At 36.4% G+C, this 22298-nt stretch overlaps 1 protein-coding gene across 2 annotated transcripts in view; it reads left to right on the top strand.

The window, feature by feature from the left end:
* Positions 1-22298, top strand: part of Khc (kinesin heavy chain) — a 144350-nt gene that overhangs the window by 82311 nt on the left and 39741 nt on the right. Inside the window, exons 8-13 of one of the 2 annotated variants that reach the window (XM_069827446.1) lie at positions 2971-3216; positions 3955-4161; positions 8410-8556; positions 10170-10310; positions 13876-14044; positions 19208-19382. In XM_069827446.1, the coding sequence (XP_069683547.1) occupies positions 2971-3216; positions 3955-4161; positions 8410-8556; positions 10170-10310; positions 13876-14044; positions 19208-19382 (1085 nt within the window). Of the gene's footprint in view, positions 1-2970; positions 3217-3954; positions 4162-8409; positions 8557-10163; positions 10311-13875; positions 14045-19207; positions 19383-22298 lie in introns of both variants that reach the window. The other variant, XM_069827445.1, reaches the window with a different exon arrangement.

The raw sequence follows: 22298 nt of genomic DNA, 5'->3' as shown, positions 1-22298 counted from the left end.
TTTGACTCTTCAATTTAGACTACAGATGACATCTTTGCTTATTTCCAAATTATTAGAAAAATTGAAAATTTGTGTTGTATATTTTTACAAAATTTGACTCTTCAATTTAGACTACAGATGACATCTTTGCTTATTTCCAAATTATTAGAAAAATTGAAGATTTGTGTTGTATATTTTTACAAAATTTGACTCTTCAATTTAGACTACGGATGACATCTTTGCTTATTTCCAAATTATTAGAAAAAATTGAAGATTTGTGTTGTATATTTTTACAAAATTTGACTCTTCAATTTAGACTACAATTGATATTTTTGCAAATTTACAAATTATTAGCAAAATTGAAGATTTGTGTTGTATATTTTTACAAAATTTGACTCTTCAATTTAGACTACAATTGATATTTTTGCAAATTTATAAATTTTTAGCAAAAGTGAAGATTTTTTTGTATATTTGTACAAACTTCGACTCATCAATTTGGACTGCAGGTGACATTTTGGATATTTCCAAATTATTAGCAAAACTGAAGATTTTTATTATACATTTTTACAAAATTTGACTCTTCACTTTAGACTGCAGTTGACATTTTTGCATATTTACAAATTATTAGCAAAATTGAAGATTTTATTATGTATTTTTTTTTTTACAAAATTTGACTCTTCAGCCTACATTTGACATTTTTGCATATTTCTATCTATTGTAATGATAGAAATATGCAAAATTGTCAACTGTAGTCTAAATTGAAAGGTCAAATTTTGTAAATAGAATTATCATAAAAATCGTCAATTTTGTTAATAATTTATCCACGTCTCTAGATTACTGTTTGAAGATTCACTTTTGTCAAGAACATTCAAGTGCCTTTTTCTCAGAAGTAATATTTTTGACATACGGTCTTACTAATAAAAACTCTTTATGCAGATGTTTAACTGTCTTATACTTATACAATGAGCAGCTCGTTTATAAGTCGTGTGTAAATTCCTTACTAATAATCACTACATACGTCGTATATAACAGTATAACTGTTACACAGCTACGTCATAGTTTCGTCATTACTTCAGTATGAAAGATAATAGAATATCTGATCGATTACCACACTATATTTTGGTCAAAGAGTATAAGCTACAGCAATATTTTTGTATTATTCTGAATTTTATTCAGCTTCCTCCAAGTGAAGGCTGCCTAGAAGACAAAGCTTACCAAAAATTGTTTTTTTTTTTTTTTTTTTTTTTTTTTTTTTTTTAGTAAATGGTAGATACACAATTATAATGAAAAAAAAAGTGGAGAAGGAAAAGAAAAAGAAATAACACAATTATAAATAATTGAAGACGACTAAACAAAAGATCATTAATTCCAGAAGAAACATAAAATTTCCTAGTACGATATCCATTTGCTATCAAGTGATCACAGTCGTCTATTTAGCACTAGTTGCAAGATCCAACTTAAGTGAGCAGATCGCCATAGGAAAAGATCAATCTATTTACGTGTAGAGATGGTTTCTTAGAATTTTTATAGATCCCTTCACTGCAGACAGAGATACTTCAGTGACAAGAGTTTGTCCTAGACCAAACTGCTTGCAAAAATGCGCGAATCTTTTTGTGATGGTCCCTCTAGCCCCAATCAGTAATCCAATAACTTCGATCGATATTAGATGATATTTTTCCTTATAATATGGTATAGTGGGGTCGTATATGTCGCATTTTTCCTGATGTACCTCAGTAGGTTGATTTTCGCACGTTTCCATCCTTACAGTTGGATGCTCTTTGGTTTGTTTTTCTGTGGTTACAAGGCAACCATCATCATAAAATGACAGTCGATATGAACAGCTGTTAGAGGGGCGGCCATTTTTTCTCTATATACAACGCTTAAACAAGGGGTTTCGTGTATATAACTATTGCAAAGCAATTCCCATTGTATTGTTACAGACTGTTTATACATCCATCGCCTATGCATGGTTTATTAGTAACGTTTTCTGTCTCATCTTTGCAAAAGTCTCGTATAAAAACTATACACGGTTTATTAGGAAGACCGTTAATGTGTTTTGCTTGTAAAGTGACGATATAAAATGAAAAGTTTCCGAAAGATAGAACTTTATTGTCGAAGGCAAAATATATGAATAGACATGGTCAAATATATACAATTATAATTTAATTTAAAATAAGTCACATATAAAAACATTATTCATTTCGAGGGCCCATGCGTGCATCCTCAAGATTGTAGGGACACAATTTTATTAATTTCGTTTTTATGTAATTCCTAAATTTGAGAGAATTTTTTGTACTATTGTAGATTTTGATACCAAAGACCATACAGGTTCTACTAGTAAGATGGTGTGCTGGAATAGTTAAACTATTTTTATTACGAGTATCGTAGGTATGGAAGTCACAGTTTTGGTGAAAATCAGACAGATTTTTATAAATTAGTTGTAAAACATTAAAAATATATAAACCATAAACAGTAAGAATATTATATTGTAAAAAATGTTCCCTACAAGAGATCCTACTGTCAATGCATCTGACAATACGCTTTTGAGCAATAAATATATCATTCAGCATGGTTCCAGATCCCCAAAAACAAATACCATATGAAAGCCTTGACTCGACGTGTGCGAAATAATAAGACATTAATACATCGTGATTTATTATCGTCCTCAAAATTCTGATTTGATAACAAATGTTATTGAGTTTAGAAATTAAACTTGTGCAGTGGGGTCTCCTAGACAAACAATCATCAAATGTAACGCCCAAGAATTTAGTAGTTTCCCATTTACGTAAGTATTGATCTTGAATAGAAATATTAATGTCCTTCAAATTTAACTTTTGAGAATGAAGATAATGAAGTTCACATTAATTTGGACATTACTGTAAATAAACTCAGTAAAGGCTCAAAGATTAAGAGTGAGTGGTGTTTAATGTTACGAAATGACAGTGTGTGTTCATATTGGGTTGTGGTATCATGCGTTGTGCTGGTTGACAGGAGCCCCTGGAGGCTGTCACGCCCGTCACACAGCCCCCCGAGGTCAAGAAGGAGGTGGTGCTGGGGCCCATGCCTGCCACGCCTGGCGGTGGCATCATGATGGGCTCGCTGTCCAACGAGGAGCGCCAGAAGCTGGAGGAGGAACGCGAGAAGCTGTACCAGCAGCTGGACGAGAAGGACGAAGAGATCAACCAGCAGAGCCAGTTCGTCGAGAAGCTCAAGGAGCAGATGCTGGAGCAGGAGGAGGTACTCTTTCCGCTTCTCCATCTCCATCAGCTCTCTATCTTCTTTCCTTTCTTTTTCTATTTCTCATTTTTCTTATCTTTTTCTCTTTTTCTTTTCACTCCATTTTCTTTTCCGGTTTCACCTTTTTTCTTTTTCCCTTTCCATTTTCTTCTTTTTCGTCATTTTTCCTTCTGCTTTTCTTCCTTTACTTCTTTGTTTTTTCCTCTTCCTCTTTCGTTTTTTTTTTCTCTTTCCTTTTGATTTCTTCCTTTCCTTTCTCCTTTCCCTCTTCTTTTCATTTTTGTCTATTTCCTTTCTCTTTTTTCTTTGTGTCTTTCCTTCTTTTTTTATTCTCTCTTCTTTTCTCTGCTTTCTCCTTTTATTTTTTTATTTTCCTTGTCCCTTTCTTAATTTTTTGCCTTCTTTATCCATTTTGTTTTTCCCCTTTTCCTCTTTTCTCTGTTTTCTCTTCGCTTTTTCTTTTTGCTTCTTTCTCTCCTTTTTCTTTTCGTCTTCTGTATCTCTGTTTGTTTTCTTTCCCCTATTCCTGCCTCTTTCTCAGTCCTCTTTTCTTGTTTCCTTCTTTTTCTTCTTGTAACTTTTCTCCTGCTTCTCTCCTACTCATTCTTTTCCTCTTTGTTCGATTCTCATCTTCTTCCTCCAACCTCTTTCTCTTCCTTACACCATTGTGTATTATATAACCTGCTGTCGTCTTCTTAAATACGTACTGTGAAACTCCTGAGGGGTGCACTGTTGCAGCTGATTGCTTCCACACGGCGAGACTACGAGATGCTGCAGCAGGAGATGAACAGGATCCAGCAGGAGAACGAGAGTGCCAAGGAGGAGGTGAAGGAAGTTCTGCAGGCCTTGGAGGAACTGGCTGTGAACTACGACCAGAAGTCGCAGGAGGTTGAAACCAAGAACAAGGAGTACGAGAACCTCACCGAAGAACTCATGCAGAAACAGGTCTGTATGTGACAACAAGCGTCTTCTGCCAGTGCCTCCAAATCACATGTAAAAGAGAGTCCTTGCTGTAGTAAACACTAAAATAGTAATATGCGTTACAAGAGCGGTATGTTGAAGTTTTCATGTTCGAGGAAAAGATTGAAAAAGCGAAACATAGTTGAGCTTTTTTAATTTCCGAGAATTGAAAGAAAACATACCGCTCGTGTATCGTACATTATTTTGTGCGAAGATCGTTTATTACATACCTGAAAGAGGAATTTCTAATTGGTTGCAATGAAATCTCCATCTTGATTTCTGTTCAATGACGGCAAATTTAAAAAAAAAAAATATCTATCTTCAACATTGTTGCTTTAAAATGTTTTCTGTGTTTACTATACTCCAGCAGGCCATGATATAAGTCTGTCTTCCCCCTCCCCCACCCCAGTCTATAAATGCGAACTTAAAACAAACGGTAAGGTTATGTAATGATTTATTTTTAATTTTAATATTTTAACAATATTATTTATATAACATATTGCAGTAATAACATCTGCAAGTTTCTTGATTTTTTCACGGCTTCCTTAATGTTACTTGCATCACGAATGCAGTAACTTTAGTGGAGTTGTAGAGTTTACTTAATTTTTGCAAATATTTAAAAACAATAATTAACAGTGCAATTTAGGTGAAATTGCAGTGGTAAGTTTCCAATTTATAATTATTACTATATTGAACATCTCTAAAAATAATATGTTAAAAGCCTAAAGCAGTAAAATGAAAGTCGCGCTTAAGCGGTAAGAAGAAGGAAATTGTTATGTATGTTACGTTCGGAATACTGAATGTGGTATTTTAGACTTTCCGCAGATTGGTTTTGTGCGGAAACCAAGCAAATACGCATGATCTCGCACAAAATAATTATGTTATGCAAAACTATTCGCATTTTTCAATACTTTGGAAATAATCAGCTGAATTCATTTGGCTGCACAAGTCAGAATGAAAAATGAACACAGTACAGTAAAATTCCTCGTATCCGGCACCCAAATAACCGGCAATACCAAAACAACGACACACTTTTGCTAGGCCAAAATAAAAAAAGTCATACATGTGAAAGGAAAGATTCGGACGAAGATGTGAATGGTTTTCATGTATCACACATGCCACATATCGTGTTTACTCTTTACACTGTTCACACATGAAAACAGACAAAAAAACCCGTTATGTCCCTGGAGTAGATCGGGTAGCATCAGTAAGCTGTCACTTGGGCCTTGCAAACAATGCGCAGGGAATTTACCGCTTGAACTCGCCCGTTTCAAAGGGGTGTTGGATGAGTCTAAATAGGAAAGCGTGAAATTCTCTGTTCCTACAGTGCGCAAGAATTTAATTCGAGTGATAGATAGTATCATGGCTATTACCACTAAGCACTGCTGTTGCACAATGGATTGTGCAAAACACAAGCGAAATGTTCTTAAGCTCAAGTCATCGAGCGTTACTTCATAGTTGCAATGTTGGCTACACTGCTCTTCACATCACATGACTCACATGACCGCCATTTAAAATTGTCATAAGGTTACGAAAACTTTTAGTATTGCTATATTACAATAATTATGAACTGATAATGTACATTATCGTATTCAGTACTAAAAATAAACATTGTACGTATTTCAAAACTTTATTTTTAAATATCTATATGAAAATTACTAAATTTCAACATGGAAAAAAATGTTTTTGCATTACAGTGTGTCTTTACATAACCTATAAACGTATTTTGCAATTATCCGGCAAAATCACTGGCTTTATCCCACACTTGCCAGATACGAGAAATTCTACTGTAGTTGCAATCCAGTTCTACTACATACTTCAGTTTAGTTGATATACGTAATGAACAAACATCATGCTGCTGGAAAATATTTTCCTACTTGGCAAAAGGTAAGAGTTACATAACAATAAAAGTTCCATTACATTTACAGGTGAACGGGATTTATTTATGTAAAAAGTTAATATAAAATTCAGGTATGATTTTCAATTTGCCCTTCAGTCATTAACCCATTATTGCTCAGATCTATTTTCGTTTTAATTTTCTGCATTTTTCCACATATACCTGGTCTATGCATCCCTCATGTAATGGAGAAAATACTAAAAAAATTCTATAGACATCAGAAGATGCTAAAATTTAATGTCAACTTTAGTTGCCACTGAGCACTAGAGAGATCATTCTTATGGCGTTAAAAATCTGGCTCACAGTGAATAAATTATCATCTGATATTTGGAACGAAATGCACATGATTTCACAACACTGTAGGATATACCCACAATAAACCCTTTGTCATAAACTAGCTTTAAAATATTGAGTAAACATTGTGAAATGTATTTTAGTGAAATTTGAAATAATGAAGAAAGATTTAACAACAGTAATTACATTTTAGTTTCATGTATACAGACACGCTTAAAATCACTACAGAATTTCGCATCTGTATTCCACAACAATTGACTTTGAAATGAAGGATTGTGCCTGAAATAACGGGAACATATATCTAGAAGAACTTCCATCACAAAAAATAGTGTCAACCTAATATCACAGTTTAGTATATACAGTTGCGAAGCTCAATACTTACTAAATATGCAAACATAGACAGTTGAAATATGCATCCATAGATAGTTGCTAGCCACCAGGATCGCTACTATCGCCTCATCACAGAGACTTTCCCTAGCAGACGATAAAATGTATTGTACTTTTGATATCGTGTTCTTTTGAAAAATTAACACCTTCCTTCCACTATTGAAAAACGAAATACATGAGCTTTATATATTATTTTCATAAAGCATATATTATATTTTATAAACTCACCTTCCTGGATCTTTCAGAAGGATAACTCTGACCTCTTTTTCTTAGAATTTATAGTGCAACAAACGTTTCCTTATCCCATACTATTACTCAAATTATTGTATTTTAGCCATTTACAGTTATTACAACCGATAACGAACATTTCACAGTTTACACAACTTTTCACAACAATGCGAAATACGGCACAGTCAATGCCTTTTCGATCTAGACCAGGCCGTGATGTTTGTTCGGGTTTTCTATTTCAGTGTATGGAGCTCAGTGAATTATTATATTATAACTTTATTGCGTATCATAGCTAAGTTTTATTTAGTGTAATGTGTCCATAAGTTCCGTTTACTTCTTGTTGCATAATATGTTGCAGAAATAATTACAAAACTGTGTTACTTTAATGTGAAGAGAATTTTACATGTTAACATAATCAGTTCGCATCAACATTTTAAGTTTAGAATGAAAGCTATTTTGAGGTTTAATAAAAAAGAATTTATATTGTGATTTAATATAGCACATCTACCTTCCTTAATAAAGACAGAAAATTTATCATACCACTCTTATGAAATTAGTGTATGTACGATTGTTACTTCGTCTCTTAGGTAGTAGATAAATACAATAATTCAATACTCAATTGTAGTATTAAAATACAGACAAATTGAATGTGCGGAGTATCATACATGACATTATGCTTAATTATAATGTATAATTGCGAATTTAGGAATATAAGATATAGTAAACATAACCTATAATATTTCCATATGAATGGCAGGGCATTGGAGACCACTAAAATTAGACAGAAAGGGGCAACTGGGACAGTAAACATAACCTATAATTTCAACATATCGAAATATTCGTGCGGTGCAACTGACAATTATTGAATCGTGCATAAATGAACGTACAAGAATTTCGCAATATTTAATCGAAATAAAGGCAGGTATTACACATACGAACAACGTAATTTTCACATCCAAAATAATATTACACCTTAACTCGCAAGGAATTATGTCTGAAGTGTCTCCTAATCATTGTTTTAAATTTTATTAGTGCAATTAAACTACATTTTAGAGAAATATATGTTACTCTTTATGCATTCCAATTAATTTATATGGTTGAAACGCCGCCCTTCGTGATCGGGTTAAGCGAGTCACATGGTCTGCCTTACGGCCTGTATTAGATCACGATGGCAGTCTATTGTTCCTAGTACACACAGCGCTCCAAGCGGCTAGAAACTATCGCGAGAAATGCAAAAAATCACCCCAAGCTTCGCGACTGTATATACTAGACTGTGCTAATATTATGTTTATTACAGTTTTTTAAAACAAACTGCAACTAAAGTTGTCACTGAGCACTAATGGGTTAAGACCATGAAAAACAATGAAATGAATGTTAGGTCTTTGCAAGGGATATTTTAATTGCATTTGCTGTTCTTTTCTTCCCAGTCCGCCCTAAACTCCACTTCATCTGAGCTGCAGCAGTTGAAGGACATGTCGACACATCAACGCAAACGGATCACAGAAATGTTAACCAATTTATTAAAAGATCTAGGAGAAATTGGTGTAGCCATTGGTGGAGACGGTGACATGAAGGTACTTAGAAGTTTTGTTTATTGATAAGAATGTGGTTATGATATGTACGAGGGCTGTTTGGAAAGTTCTTTAATAGGATAAAAATGGCTTTGCATTTGTTACGAATTTAGTGGCATAATAAAGCATGGTATAGTAATTCCCCCTTATCCACAGTTTCAGTTATCTGTGGTTAACCTTGACGACTTTTTTTTTTGCACCTAGCATTTTTATCTGAGGAGTATATTGTGCGTGCGTCATTTATTAATCAAGCAATCTCCTTCAGCGATAATTTCTTTTAACTTTCTACTACTTAAATAGGGATTTAGCAACAATTTCAACACCCTCCAGCTACAAAAATTAAACTCTCAATTCGTAATAAGGACCCTAGCCAAATACCTTACTATAATAATACCGGACAGCTGTATACTAGCTGCATTGGCGTGAGTGCGAAATATCGCAGACCTGACATCTAGCGCAGAGGGATGGAATTACATCCACATATACAAATATTAACATAGCGAGATTCGGACTGTTGTTTAAAACGTGAGTTACTAATGTGGAATTATATATGAAACACTTAAGAAATGTTGAATTATTTAATGCAAAATTATTATCTTATATCAGAGCTGCATATTATGAGAAATATTGCATACTTCATATTACTTTCCGTAATTAATTGTTACATATTTTTTCTTTGGTTGACAGAGACAAAATCAATCTGATATTAGGAATGAATTTACAGTAATGTTTTATATACGCATTGCTGACAACTGCAAATATAAAATTGATAGTAATCTGATGCTTGTAATAATTAGTAAAGGCATGTGGACAACAATAAAACTTAATTTGATAAAACCTTAAAATCCAATAAATTTTAACTTCTATTTATTTATTAGGTCTAAATAAAAAAACTAACTTGTATTTTTCTATCAACACAAAGACGAAGGAATTAGGCCTACTAAAGAATGTTGTTGACTCACGTTTTATGAACTGTCGGAAATCGAAAGTACGATTTGGAGCAATTTGTAATGCTGCAATTGTCACAATTATAAACAGCACAGATACACCCTGACATTTTAACACTAGTACTAATTCATAAAACTATTAACAAATTAACTAGCCCAGCAACAATATACATTGCAGTTGACTACAGCTTGTTTCGCGAGTATCTCCATCCTGGCAGGTAGGTAGCAGCACCATCGTCGTTCACACGTAAAACTGCTAGCTGTCCAGTATTATTATAGTAAGGTATTTTCTCTAGCTGCTTTTGTACAATCCAGGTTGCCAGGCAATGATAGAAAACGAAAGATGCGAAAACAAATGAATAAGATGTATAAACAATTGAATACTCTTTCAAATTTAAGTATCACAAGATAGGGGTGCGAATTTGAAATTTCGAAGTAGGGGAAGTGGGGGTAAGGGAGTGAAAACTAGTAATCAGTTAAGATTGGTTTTAAACTTCCCCCTCAATGTCTAAATTGACGTGTTTTTTGTTTAATTAAATCCTATTTAAATTATATAGTTATTTAGGCTGGGAAGTTTTGAAATGAATGCACTGTGTAATTCACTCACAGTTGGGAATAATGAATAATACACCTCTTTAAGAATGTGATTTCCTGCACGTTCAGTTGCAGGTATCTGCTGACACTAACGGCAAGATCGAAGAAGAATTCACAGTTGCAAGACTATACATCTCGAAGATGAAGTCAGAAGTAAAGAACCTGGTGCAGAGGTGTCAAGGACTAGAGTCCTTCCAGACCGACTGCAATAAGAAGGTTCGTATTTGTGTCGACACTTATTTTGTCATACTAACTCAAAGTGCATTTCAGAAAAAACACTTCAAAAGGGTATCCCCTTCTACACACACTGAAGCGCTACAGTTGTTGGCAGCCATATACAGGGTGTTTCAAAAATACGGGGCATAATTTCAGGTATGTATTTCCCACATGTAGACAATCAAAATAGTTCATTACAACATGTGTCCAGAAATGCTTTATTTCCGAGTTATGGCCTTCACAACATTGAAATTCACCGGAACGTTTTTCTTTCTGCAGGTCGTTGCCGTCAAAGGAGACATTAAGAAGGCACTCTGACAGTTCATTCTGAGGCGAAGTGTTGTGTAGGCGTTAGACTGTGCGACATGTATTCAAATCAAGAGCTGGCAGAGATACACTTCATGTACGGTAAGGCGGACGGCAATGCTGCGCTGGCTCGTCGTTTGTATCAGGAGAGGTACCCACAGCGACAATGTCCAGATCGGAAGACATTTGTACGTCTCCATTACCGTCTGTGCGAGTATGGAAAATTTAACTCTCCTGGTTTGGGAAGGGGACGACCAAGATCTACAACTCCAGAAGTACAGGAGGAGATTCTGGAGGCTGTGAACATGACTCCTCCTATCAGCACACGAAGGGTAGCGTTGCAAGTCAATGTTCCTCCTTCAACTGTCTGGAGACTGTTGAAAGAGTATCAATTGTATCCTTATCATTTGCAACATGTACAGGCCCTGTCACCAGCAGATTACCATGCACGAGTTAGGTTCTGTCAGTGGTTCTTGCAGCAGTGTGGTGTAAATCCGAACTTTCCTGCCTTAGTATTATTTACAGATGAAGCACAGTTCACACGAGATGGCATAACAAATTTCCACAATCAGCATGTATGGGCGTATGAAAACCCACGTGCAACTGTTCCATCTCATCACCAGGTGCGGTTCTCCCTCAACATGTGGGCCGGTATCATTGGTGATCGATTAGTTGGACCCCATGTACTTGTAAACAGACTTACGGGGCAGGCGTACACAAACTTCCTGGAAAACACCATACCTCATGTTTTAGAAGACACTCCACTGATCAATCGTCAACACATTCACTTCTTGCATGATGGCGCTCCTGCACACTTCAGTCGTACGGCTCGCCGGTACTTGGATCGAAGGTTTCCTGATCGATGGATAGGTAGAGGTGGCCCAATTGCTTGGCCTCCACGCTCACCTGATCTGAACCTGATCTCGATTTCTACTTGTGGGGCCATTTAAAATCGTTGGTTTATTCGTCTCCGGTGCCTGATTTGGAATCCCTTTGGAATCGAATTGTGGCATGTTCTGAGGACATACGCAATACTCCTGGAGTTTGGGATCGTGTTCGCAGGTCAATGAGACATCGATGTGAGGTCTGTATTCAAGCAGGAGGTGGACATTTTGAACATCTTCTGTAATGACAACGACCTGCGGAAAGAAAAACGTTCCAGTGAATTTCAATGTTGTGAAGGCCATAACTCGGAAATGACATGTTGTAATGAACTATTTTGATTGTCTACATGTGGGAAATACATACCTGAAATTATGCCCCGTATTTTTTTAAACACTCTGTATATGTCCTTCCAGGTACTTCTGTCCTCTACTTGTCTTCTCCATCTCTTCACTCCCATCCTTTCCAGATCACTCTCCACCCCATTAATCCATCTTGCATGCGGTCTTCCACTAAATCTTCTTCCTCCTGGTTTACCATGCAGTGCTTTTCTTGGCGTTCTGTATACATGCCCCACTTTAACCTCTGCATCTTGATTGATGTTACTAACAAGGAAAGTCACCAAGTGATACTGGATTTTCACAATGATTTTTCTCTCATACGTTATATTTTTTTCAAATTTTTCAATCTAGATCTATAACAGCTAATGCAAACAATGCTGTGTGCTAGACATAACATTCATGAATGGTCTACAAAGAAAAATGATCAGGAAATGATCCTGAAATTACTCATTGTACTGATCACAGTAGTGGAAATCATGTAGAAATGCTCAAATCACAGTAGAACTTTGCACCACAAACATTTCAATAAAATAAATTTCTCACAGTCAGCTTTAGAACAGTTCTGTACATCAATGTGAGAACAGAATTCTACAGGAGTGACGAATTTATCAGGCTTCTTGTCAAGGTATCCGGCTTTATACCAGCCATATTTAAGGGCAGTGGGTAGTGTTGCCTGTGAGATTAAAGAATTTCAATACAAAAGTTTAGTTCAATATATCTAGACTTTTATTGTTCAGAGTGCAATAACATTTTCCATGGTTATACAACCAATCATCCTGAATTCAGTAGTATAAAAGACAACTAATTACTTTCGTATCCAAGTGCAAAATTAACGCCCTTACTTATAACCTGTTTTCCCACTTTGCTAAGTGTACCTCATTCTTCAGGTGCACATTACTTGCTACAATCTTCACTCTTATGCCTTGTATTTTTTTACGTTATCAAGTAATATATATTCTAAATTATAAAGCAAAATTTATTCAAATATTTCAACCTTAGTGAAAAAGAAAAAATATATTTAACTTTGATTAATAATTTTGCTATTTTTTCAATGCTTATATATTTTTTCCTCGTGTTGTGTGTGCGATATTCTTAAACCCGTAGGTCTACTTTGTAGAACACAGGCTGCAGGAAACACTGTAAAAAATTTGATGTAAATTAATTCAGTAATGTCAGAGAAAAATTCACTTAAGTTTAAAAAAACATCAACATATGAAAAACTGCATTTAAAAATGGAAGTATGTATAAATTACATTCGACGCCAAATTTAAAGAAACAATTTAAGGGTATCTGCAGAGATACCTCTCACAATGTATATTGTTTTAAAGAACAACATTTGTACTTATTTTTTTAAACACGAAATAAAAAATTGTATTTTTTACCCCTTCTCACTATCTGGTTCCCTTAAACACATTTACATATCTAGGAGATGAAAACTGATTATGTGTTAAGGACTACAGTTTTATCACACTGTCTCTCTGATGAAATATAATATTCGTGCCAATCATTATTACTCTTTCAAAATACCGTACTTGAATGTTAACTGTCTATCCTATTTAAAATCACTATACTAACTTTCCTATTTAACACTTAACACGCAAGTGAACTGGGTAGGCATTAGATACACACACACACACACTTAACACGGTTTTGCACACTGGGATCATCTTCTTCCCAATACACATCATTATAATAATTTTGCTAAATCTTGACAGGAGTATCAAGTTTACTTTAGTTTGATCATCCATTACTTAACCTCAAGCAATACTCATTATAAACTATGCTCACTAATATCATCTTTCAGAACTTGCCTACATCATTTTCTAAGATTTACTTCTTCACCATAAACTTCTATTGATATCTATATTAATTAACTAGACAATATAAGACAGCTTTTTATATTCCAGTTATTTTGTATTTTGATATCTTTATTCCTGCTTTCTAAATTATAAAACACTGATTGATCATGTCAGTCAGTAGCTCAACTTCATTTCGCTACAAAGAAAAGTCACCGTCAGTTACCTTCTGTCGTGTAGATCACGGAGTATGAGAAGGACCTGGGTGACTGCCGGCTGCTGATCTCACAACATGAGGCTCGCATGAAGACCCTGCAGGAGTCCATGAAGGAGGCGGAGAACAAGAAGCGCACTCTGGAGGAGGATGTCGATGCCCTCAGGGAGGAGTGTGCGAAACTGAAGGCTGCAGGTACGCACATTAGTGGAAATGTGAATGAATGAATGAATGAATGGTTAGCCATGATGTCCCATGTTGGGCACAGGCCTCCTGTGATGGGGTTAGAACCCCCTCCACAGGGATGGCTCAAGTGTATTCGCTTGGTGAGCCAATCCAGGCAAGCTTGTCGTGTATACTACTTTTGTAACATGGTTAATAACCCTGTTAGACTTTAACTAGTCTCAGCACTCTGTTCTTTGTTCATTTTTTTTCTTGCACTACACACATTATACTGACACCGGCACTTTGACAAACACTGATTGCTATGTACACTATTTACCTGACACTTTGACAAACACTGATTGCTATGTACACTATTTACCTGACACTTTGACAAACACTGATTGCTATGTACACTATTTACCTGACACTTTGACAAACACTGATTGCTATGTACACTATTTACCTGACACTTTGACAAACACTGATTGCTATGTACACTATTTACCCGGCACTTTGACAAACACTGATTGCTATGTACACTATTTACCTGGCACTTTGACAAACACTGATTGCTATGTACACTATTTACCTGACACTTTGACAAACACTGATTGCTATGTACACTATTTACCTGACACTTTGACAAACACTGATTGCTATGTACACTATTTACCTGACACTTTGACAAACACTGATTGCTATGTACACTATTTACCCGGCACTTTGACAAACACTGATTGCTATGTACACTATTTACCTGGCACTTTGACAAACACTGATTGCTATGTACACTATTTACCCGGCACTTTGACAAACACTGATTGCTATGTACACTATTTACCTGGCACTTTGACAAACACTGATTGCTATGTACACTATTTACCTGACACTTTGACAAACACTGATTGCTATGTACACTATTTACCTGACACTTTGACAAACACTGATTGCTATGTACACTATTTACCTGGCACTTTCTCAACACTGACTTCACTATTTACAATATCTTAACACTGATTACGTTATCTATTTACAATGACCTTCCCTAGTTCTTTCCGCAAAACTCTGTTCTTTGCTGTCCTCGACCATTGTTTCCCTACCTCTTTGGTAAACGTGTCAGACCATCTGAGCCGTGGTCTCCCTGTCCTCTCTTTCCAACGTAGGGGTCCCACATCGTGACTGCATGGGTCCATCTTGCCTGGTGTAGTCTCGCCACATGTCCCCCCCAGGTCCACTTCGTTGCCGTGGCTCGTTCTGCTGCGTCAGTAGTGTTCGTCAGTCTTTGCAGTGTTTCGTTTGTCATTCTGTCTCGTAGCGTGGTGTCCAGTATTTTTCTTTGCATCTTCCTCTGGCATATTTGTATACTTGAGCGTTGTATCTCGGACAATGTCAAAGTTTGGCAGCTGTATAGCAAAACTGGGATTACACATGTCTCTAGTGCCTCGAACTTGAGATTGCGGTTGATTGTCTTGTCCGTCCATATGAACTTCAGGCTCCAGAACGCCTTCCATGCCGATGAAATTCTTCTATTGATCTCTTTGTGGTTTCTTTGTGAGAAGGTAATTATTTGACCCAAATACACATATTCAGAGATATACTGCAATTCTATGTCGCCTACTCTGATTGGGATCTAACCCGCGATAACATTTTGTATTGTTCTTCTTAAATTTGTGGGATCTTGACATTTCCCAATGGCTAGGGTCACGATAAATTGGTGAATAAAAACATGGAATGTCGGTATAAAAAATCTGTTGATATGGGGATAAAAGTGGTGAAAAAAATGCCAAGAACGGCTAAAATAACGTTTTCTTATTCATATTCATGTTTATTCATACATCATAATTACAGGGTGTGGTTCGACACCACACTATTTCCACTTTATACTTTAACTAGTGGCTTGCGCAGCAAATGCTGCAAACTAAGTTCATTAGACATTCAAATAAACATTTTTCAGATTTATTTTCAATGAAGAATACCAGACATTCTGAAAGTTATTTGCTTCCATAATAATGAGACATTCTCCCTCTGAATGGTTTTTTTATGCCAAATACTTTTCCTTGAACCTATCCACCTTAGTAACAATGTCAGGACGATCAGTGGGCTTTTCATGTGGGAATAAAGCAAGAGCTATTTCAGGTCATTGTGGATTGTAGATGAAAGTTTAAAAAAAAAAGTCAGGTTTGCTATGCTTTCGAACAATAGACATAGCATCTTGGTATAGTTGCTGCGTGTAGAGCTTGAAATGTAACTATACTATTGATTTTTAACAACAGTATTATTATCTTATGTAAGTTTTGCAGTTATATACTATATAGCCGCCACTCAGTAAGTTATAGAAATGAAGATCTAATTTAAGATATTCTCTACATCTACTTAAATAACCCCAAAACGTTTCACTTTCATAACATCAATATAGCATTAATATGTATAATTAATGAAAAATAGTCATGACATGGTATTAACTATAATAATATTTCATTTCTAATGGTAATAATGTGATCAAACCACCTCAAGTTTTGTAGTTTTTAACATCCAATACATAACTGTACCCAGAAAATTACACACTGCAGAATCAGACCTGTAAATTATTTTAGTAAGTCTTGAAGTTTTTAATAACAAATTGAATTTGAGGTCTATATGTCAGCAATCCTGCAGGTCATGTCCTTCGTGTAATAGCCTATTGTTTATTGTAGTGTGTGTTTTGTTTTATACTGAAATGCAATTAGTTCTCAAAACTGACGAAAGATGGATTTTGGAAAATAGGAAAATTATGTAGGAAAACTAATACTTCAACGAAAGTTACTATTTTTCTGAAAATCCTTGGATGCCAAGCTTCAAAATGACTGGTTATCCATTAAAATCTGTTCAGCCATTTTCCCATAATTTCCATTACCAGTTCAAATTATATATATAGATATTACGATTCTTTACTTCACTATTTTCTCTCACTTTATTCACCCTTCTTCACCCACTATTCGTTCTTCCTCACTATTGCTGTTTGTGCCCTTATCTTTTGGTTCATTCTCTTTCGACTTCCTTTTTATACTTACATTTTTAAAATGCACCAGTTTCTTAAACTATAATAACTCTTCGGTCCCTGATTTCCTTTTTTTCGAACCACTGCTAGTTGATGGCTCAAACGCATCTTCTTCACTCCCCCTCCTTGTCAAATCCAGACATCTTTGTGTACAGATCATCTCACTAACTTTACTTTTCTGTCCTTTCTTTTCTACCAATTCTACTTTGGTATTCGGTTGACACATCATAGCTCTGCTACAGAGTGTTCCAGTGATAAGTACTGGTTTATTCTTCAGCTGCTGGGCAGTCGTTCAGACGGCAAGAGACCCGATGGTCTGACTCTAGTCCCGTGGCGTGTAGGCAAATCCTTAATTTGGGATTCCACATGTGTGGATACACTGGCCCCTTCAACCTCTAAGACACCAGGATCTGCAGCAGAAAGTGCCGCTGTGAGCAAACACCATAAATATAAACATCTTGCAGATAATTATATTTTTGTCCCTTTCGCGGTTGAAACGTTTGGATCATGGTGTAGTGAAACCAAAGCTCTCATCTCCACCACAGGCAGAAGTTTAGTGCAGCTTTCTAGGGACTCTCGAAGCAGTCAATATCTACGTCAGCGCATTGGTATCGCCATTCAGCACGGTAATGCTAGAAGTATTCTTGCATCCTTCCCCGATTCCTCTTATTTAGAAGAGATTTTCTTCCTTTAATTATTCAATTTATTTGTATTTTATTATAGTATACATGTCAATGTGAATACAATTTCACTAGAATAATAAATTTGGTAGTTATTGATATGATATGATGATATGATATATATATATATATATATATATATATATGATATATGATATAATCTATGATTTATTGTCATTAAGCACAGCATCCCAAGTGGCTGATGGCCCTTCACATTTCTGTCACACAGACCATATTATGTACTTAATGTCCGGCATTTTCTTTCTTCTTACAAGGGAAGTATCACACCCCACATGTCGAAACATACCTCGAAACTTTGGTGACATAACCGATGTACTATGAGAAGGTCACGTGAAAAATATTAGTTGCCTGTTTCCACTGCAAGGCCCTGAAATAAACCCCGGAATTTTGCATGTAAGTAATAGGGAAGTGGATACTAGTCGCTACTAGTTGGAATGGACAGCCCTTCCTGTGTGCAAGCCAGTGGAGCAATCAGCAGCGAACAGACGTACGTGAGTCAAGGTCAGTAATACAAGCGGACGACTACAGGGTTATAGGTCTCGCATGGACGGAATACCGACGGAAGGAATGCGAATCAAACACTGCGATAAGGAAGAGCGGGCGACAGGAAAGGTCACGAGATAACTTTAATGATACTCAAGATCAGTGTGACAATGAAGTGTTTATTCGTTGTGCATGGTGCCGAAAAGAATTGTGTTTTAAACATTCAATCGATGCCAGTCACTTCTGTCTCTTGTTTATACTTCATTGAGAAGATGGGACGCGAGAGAGTTTACTCCATTTCACATACGCACTCCACTCCGCTCGCCAGTGAGGCAGGGATGTCCAGCTGCGCCGCGTTATCGTTTGGCCACAGAAGGATTCCAGCTTCGATTTCGGGGCCTTGCAGTGGAAACAGGCAGCTAATGTTTTGCACGTGATCTTCTCGTAGCATATCGGTTATGTCACCAAAGTTTCGAGGTAAGTTTTGGCATGTGGGGTGTGATACTTCCCTTGTTAGTCAAAGATTTTATCAAAGGTATGATGATGACGACCATAACTTTTATCACAGAACTATGTCACAACTAGATGTGATCAAAGATGCTATATTACACTGTAAAAGATTTTATCATATATATTTTATCAAACTTCTGTGACACAGAAATTTGATAGTGTAATATAGGCCTTACTCCTCCTATTACCTGCTTTGCAAGCGATGTATACACTTGCACTCATATTTCCAGCTGATCCCTGATGTCATTCACTGCTTTCACCATTTTTGCTGACTCTAACATCCTTTCATTGGTTCTCGTTACTTCTTCCTGTTCATCAACGTAAAATAAGATTTTATTCACCAATACTTGAAGATTTTAATAATCAATAGTTTAATTTTTGTTACTTTCACAGCGAGCTTTTCATTTGGAAATCGAATATGTGGGAAGTGGAGTTGTTGACAATAGTTGGCTCTGCTTTCAGAACAAGTACACGCAGTGTCGAGCAAGGAGAAGGCTGAGGAGAAGGAGCAGGCCAACAAGATGCGGGTGGCTCTGGAGGTGCAGATGGACCAGTTGCGGGATGCCCACCAGAAGCAGGTCGCAGCCCTCCGAGACGAGATCATGGAGAAGCAGACCTCCATCAATGAACTCAAAGAGTGAGTACCGTGACACAGCCCTGCTTTTGACTTACAACTTTTAACTTTGAAATTGTACAGTCAGTACGGAGTTAGCTGGTGAATGGAGTAGAAATTGGGTCATTCTGTCCCGCTTTTTCTCATCTCCCTCCTCATAGCAATGGCAGTCTTGATATGTACAGTTTTAATGTAGGACTTGGCTGTTATGTACAGTCTAAGTGTGAGAGGCTGAACAAGAGGTAATGTGTCAAAGCAAGTTACTGTGATACTCAGGCTGGTGCATGAGTCACTCTCATCTTTTGAGTGTTGCATTACATTCCACGCATGAGTTTCACTGATGTGTTCTCTTCAGTCTTAAATGACATCATTCTTCAGTAATATTTGATATACGTATATTTCGTCACAGCATTTCTTACATGTATAGTAAGGGTCAAAACAGCAAATATTGCCGTCTTGTCAGTGTTGCCAACTGTTACCATATGAAGTAAAAGTCCACACCTGTGGAGTAACGGTCAGCGCGTCTGGCCATGAAACCAGGTGGCCCGGGTTCGAATCCCGGTCGGGGCATGTTACCTGGTTGAGGTTTTTTCTGGGGTTGTCCCTCAACCCAATACGAGCAAATGCTGGGTAACTTTCGGTGTTGGACCCCGGACTCATTTCACCGGCATTATCACCTTCATTTCATTCAGACGCTAAATAACCTAGATGTTGATACAGCGTCGTAAAATAACCCAATAAAATAAAAAAAATATGAAGTAAAATCACGTTCCTACATACTGAATGACTTATGTACTTACCGTACTTTACATCAATACTTAGTACTTCTGCTATTATATTTAGTCTTCTTTTATTATTTTGGCAGAATTTCCGCATTTTCCCTAATTGTTAGGAGAAAATCCACAAACGGTTAGGAAAAACACGGAAATTCTACTTGAAGCAAGTAAAACGATAGGGTTGGAAGTAAATCCCGAAAAGAGAAAGTATATGATTACATCTCGTGACCAGAATATTGCACGAAATGGAACTATAAAAATTGGAGATTTATGCTTCGAAGAGGTGGAAAAATTCAAATATCTTGTAGCAACAGTAACAAATATAAATGACACTCGGGAGGAAATTAAACGCAGAATAAATATGGGAAATGCCTGTTATTATTCAGTTGAGAATCTTTTATCATCTAGTCTGCTGTCAAAAAATCTGAAAGTTAGAATTTATAAAACAGTTACATTACCGGTTGTTCTGTATGGTTGTGAAACTTGGACTATCACTTCGAGAGAGGATCAGAGATTAAGGGTGTTTGAGAATAAGGTTCTTAGGAAAATATTTGGGGCTAAGAGGGATAAAGTTACAGGAGAATGGAGAAAGTTACACAACGCAGAACTGCACGCATTGTATTCTTCACCTGACATAATTAGGAACATTCAATCCAGACGTTTGAGATGGGCAGGGCATGTAGCACATATGGGCGAATCCAGAAATGCATATAGAGTGTTAGTTGGGAGGCCGGAGGGAAAAAGATTTTGGGGAGGCCGAGACGTAGATGGGAATATAATATTAAAATGGATTTGAGGGAGGTGGGAATTGATAGTAGAGACTGGATTAATCTTGCTCAGGATAGGGACCGATGGCGGGCTTATGTGAGGGCGGCAATGAACCTCCGGGTTCCTTAAAAGCCAATAAGTAAGTTATTATTTTGGCATCAATAAATAAAATAAAATAAATAATTGCCCAGAAAAGAGTGAGACGTTACAGTCACACTTTCTTTCATATAAGCATTTCTTTTCTCACGGATAAACATGTAGTTTAGATTTGTGTGGCATATTGTGGATCGCTTCAAAGACTTCAGGGTTTTGTCTGTTCATGTGTTTTAACTCGTCAAGATTGTGTTGTAAGTAAAACCCATATTTCTGTTCCCACTGTCTACTTTCATCCCTGATGTGTGGTTAAAACTGTACATGTAAAGACTGCAGCCCTCTGTTACATGGTCCAGCTACAGTGTGTTGTGTTACGAGAGTTCAGCTCACACATCTCTCTTTTACTGAACTAGCTAGTTGTGTATTGACTGTACAGTTATTGTCTCTTGTCTCATAAAATGTAAGTTATAAATTGTCATAATGTCTGTGACACTTTTCAGTCATCAGTTTGTTAAGCAAAGGGGAATAATGAAAACTGTTCATAAGTTATCATGATCTCTCATTAAAAAAGAGTGTGTTTCAAATTTGTGTGTAGTTACCATTACAAGAAGTACAGTCGAACCCTGCTTATACATTTCCGCGATTTATTTTCTCGCATTTACACTGTTCATATTTAAAATTTCTTGCAATTTACATGAATCCAGAACTTTAGTTAATGCAACTACTTACAAGGAGAGAACACGCTCTGTATATCGCCAAATTAAATCAGATTTTGTGACATGAAAGTACAAGAAACCTGGTATGGGTGGCCAATGACCCCTCATTTTGGAAATATTGGCTATTGTTTATGACATACTTCTGTTAGGTGCCTAATAGGGAAGCATTAGACTGGGTAAGGGCATAACGCATGTGGTTGGATGCTGAGTTGTCATCCAGGCAACCGGAGTTCGAATCCTAATGTCTTCTCATTTTTTAAAGCTTGATATTATTATTATTATTATTATTATTATTATTATTATTATTATTATTATTATTATTATTATTATCATCTTTCAGTTGTCAGTTCCTATATTCAAAGCCATGTTGAAATATGCTGGTATGCATCAAAATTGATAAACGAACGAGAAGTGTTTGTGAATGTGAAGGATATCTGTTTCGCAGCAGAAGTGCAGAAAAATGTGTGACTGTGGACAACCCTCTTTCATTTGCTGTGCATGGTGCAGGAAATATGTATGTCTTGTGTGTTTTTATGACATCATAATGAATCGGGTACAAAATGAAATGGACAGAAATAGAACAGACG

This window comes from Periplaneta americana, chromosome 6, assembly GCF_040183065.1.
Source record: "Periplaneta americana isolate PAMFEO1 chromosome 6, P.americana_PAMFEO1_priV1, whole genome shotgun sequence".
Classification (NCBI taxonomy): Eukaryota; Metazoa; Arthropoda; class Insecta; order Blattodea; family Blattidae; genus Periplaneta; species Periplaneta americana.
Note: the sequence above shows the minus strand (reverse complement) of the source record. Positions and strands in the feature narration are given on the sequence as shown.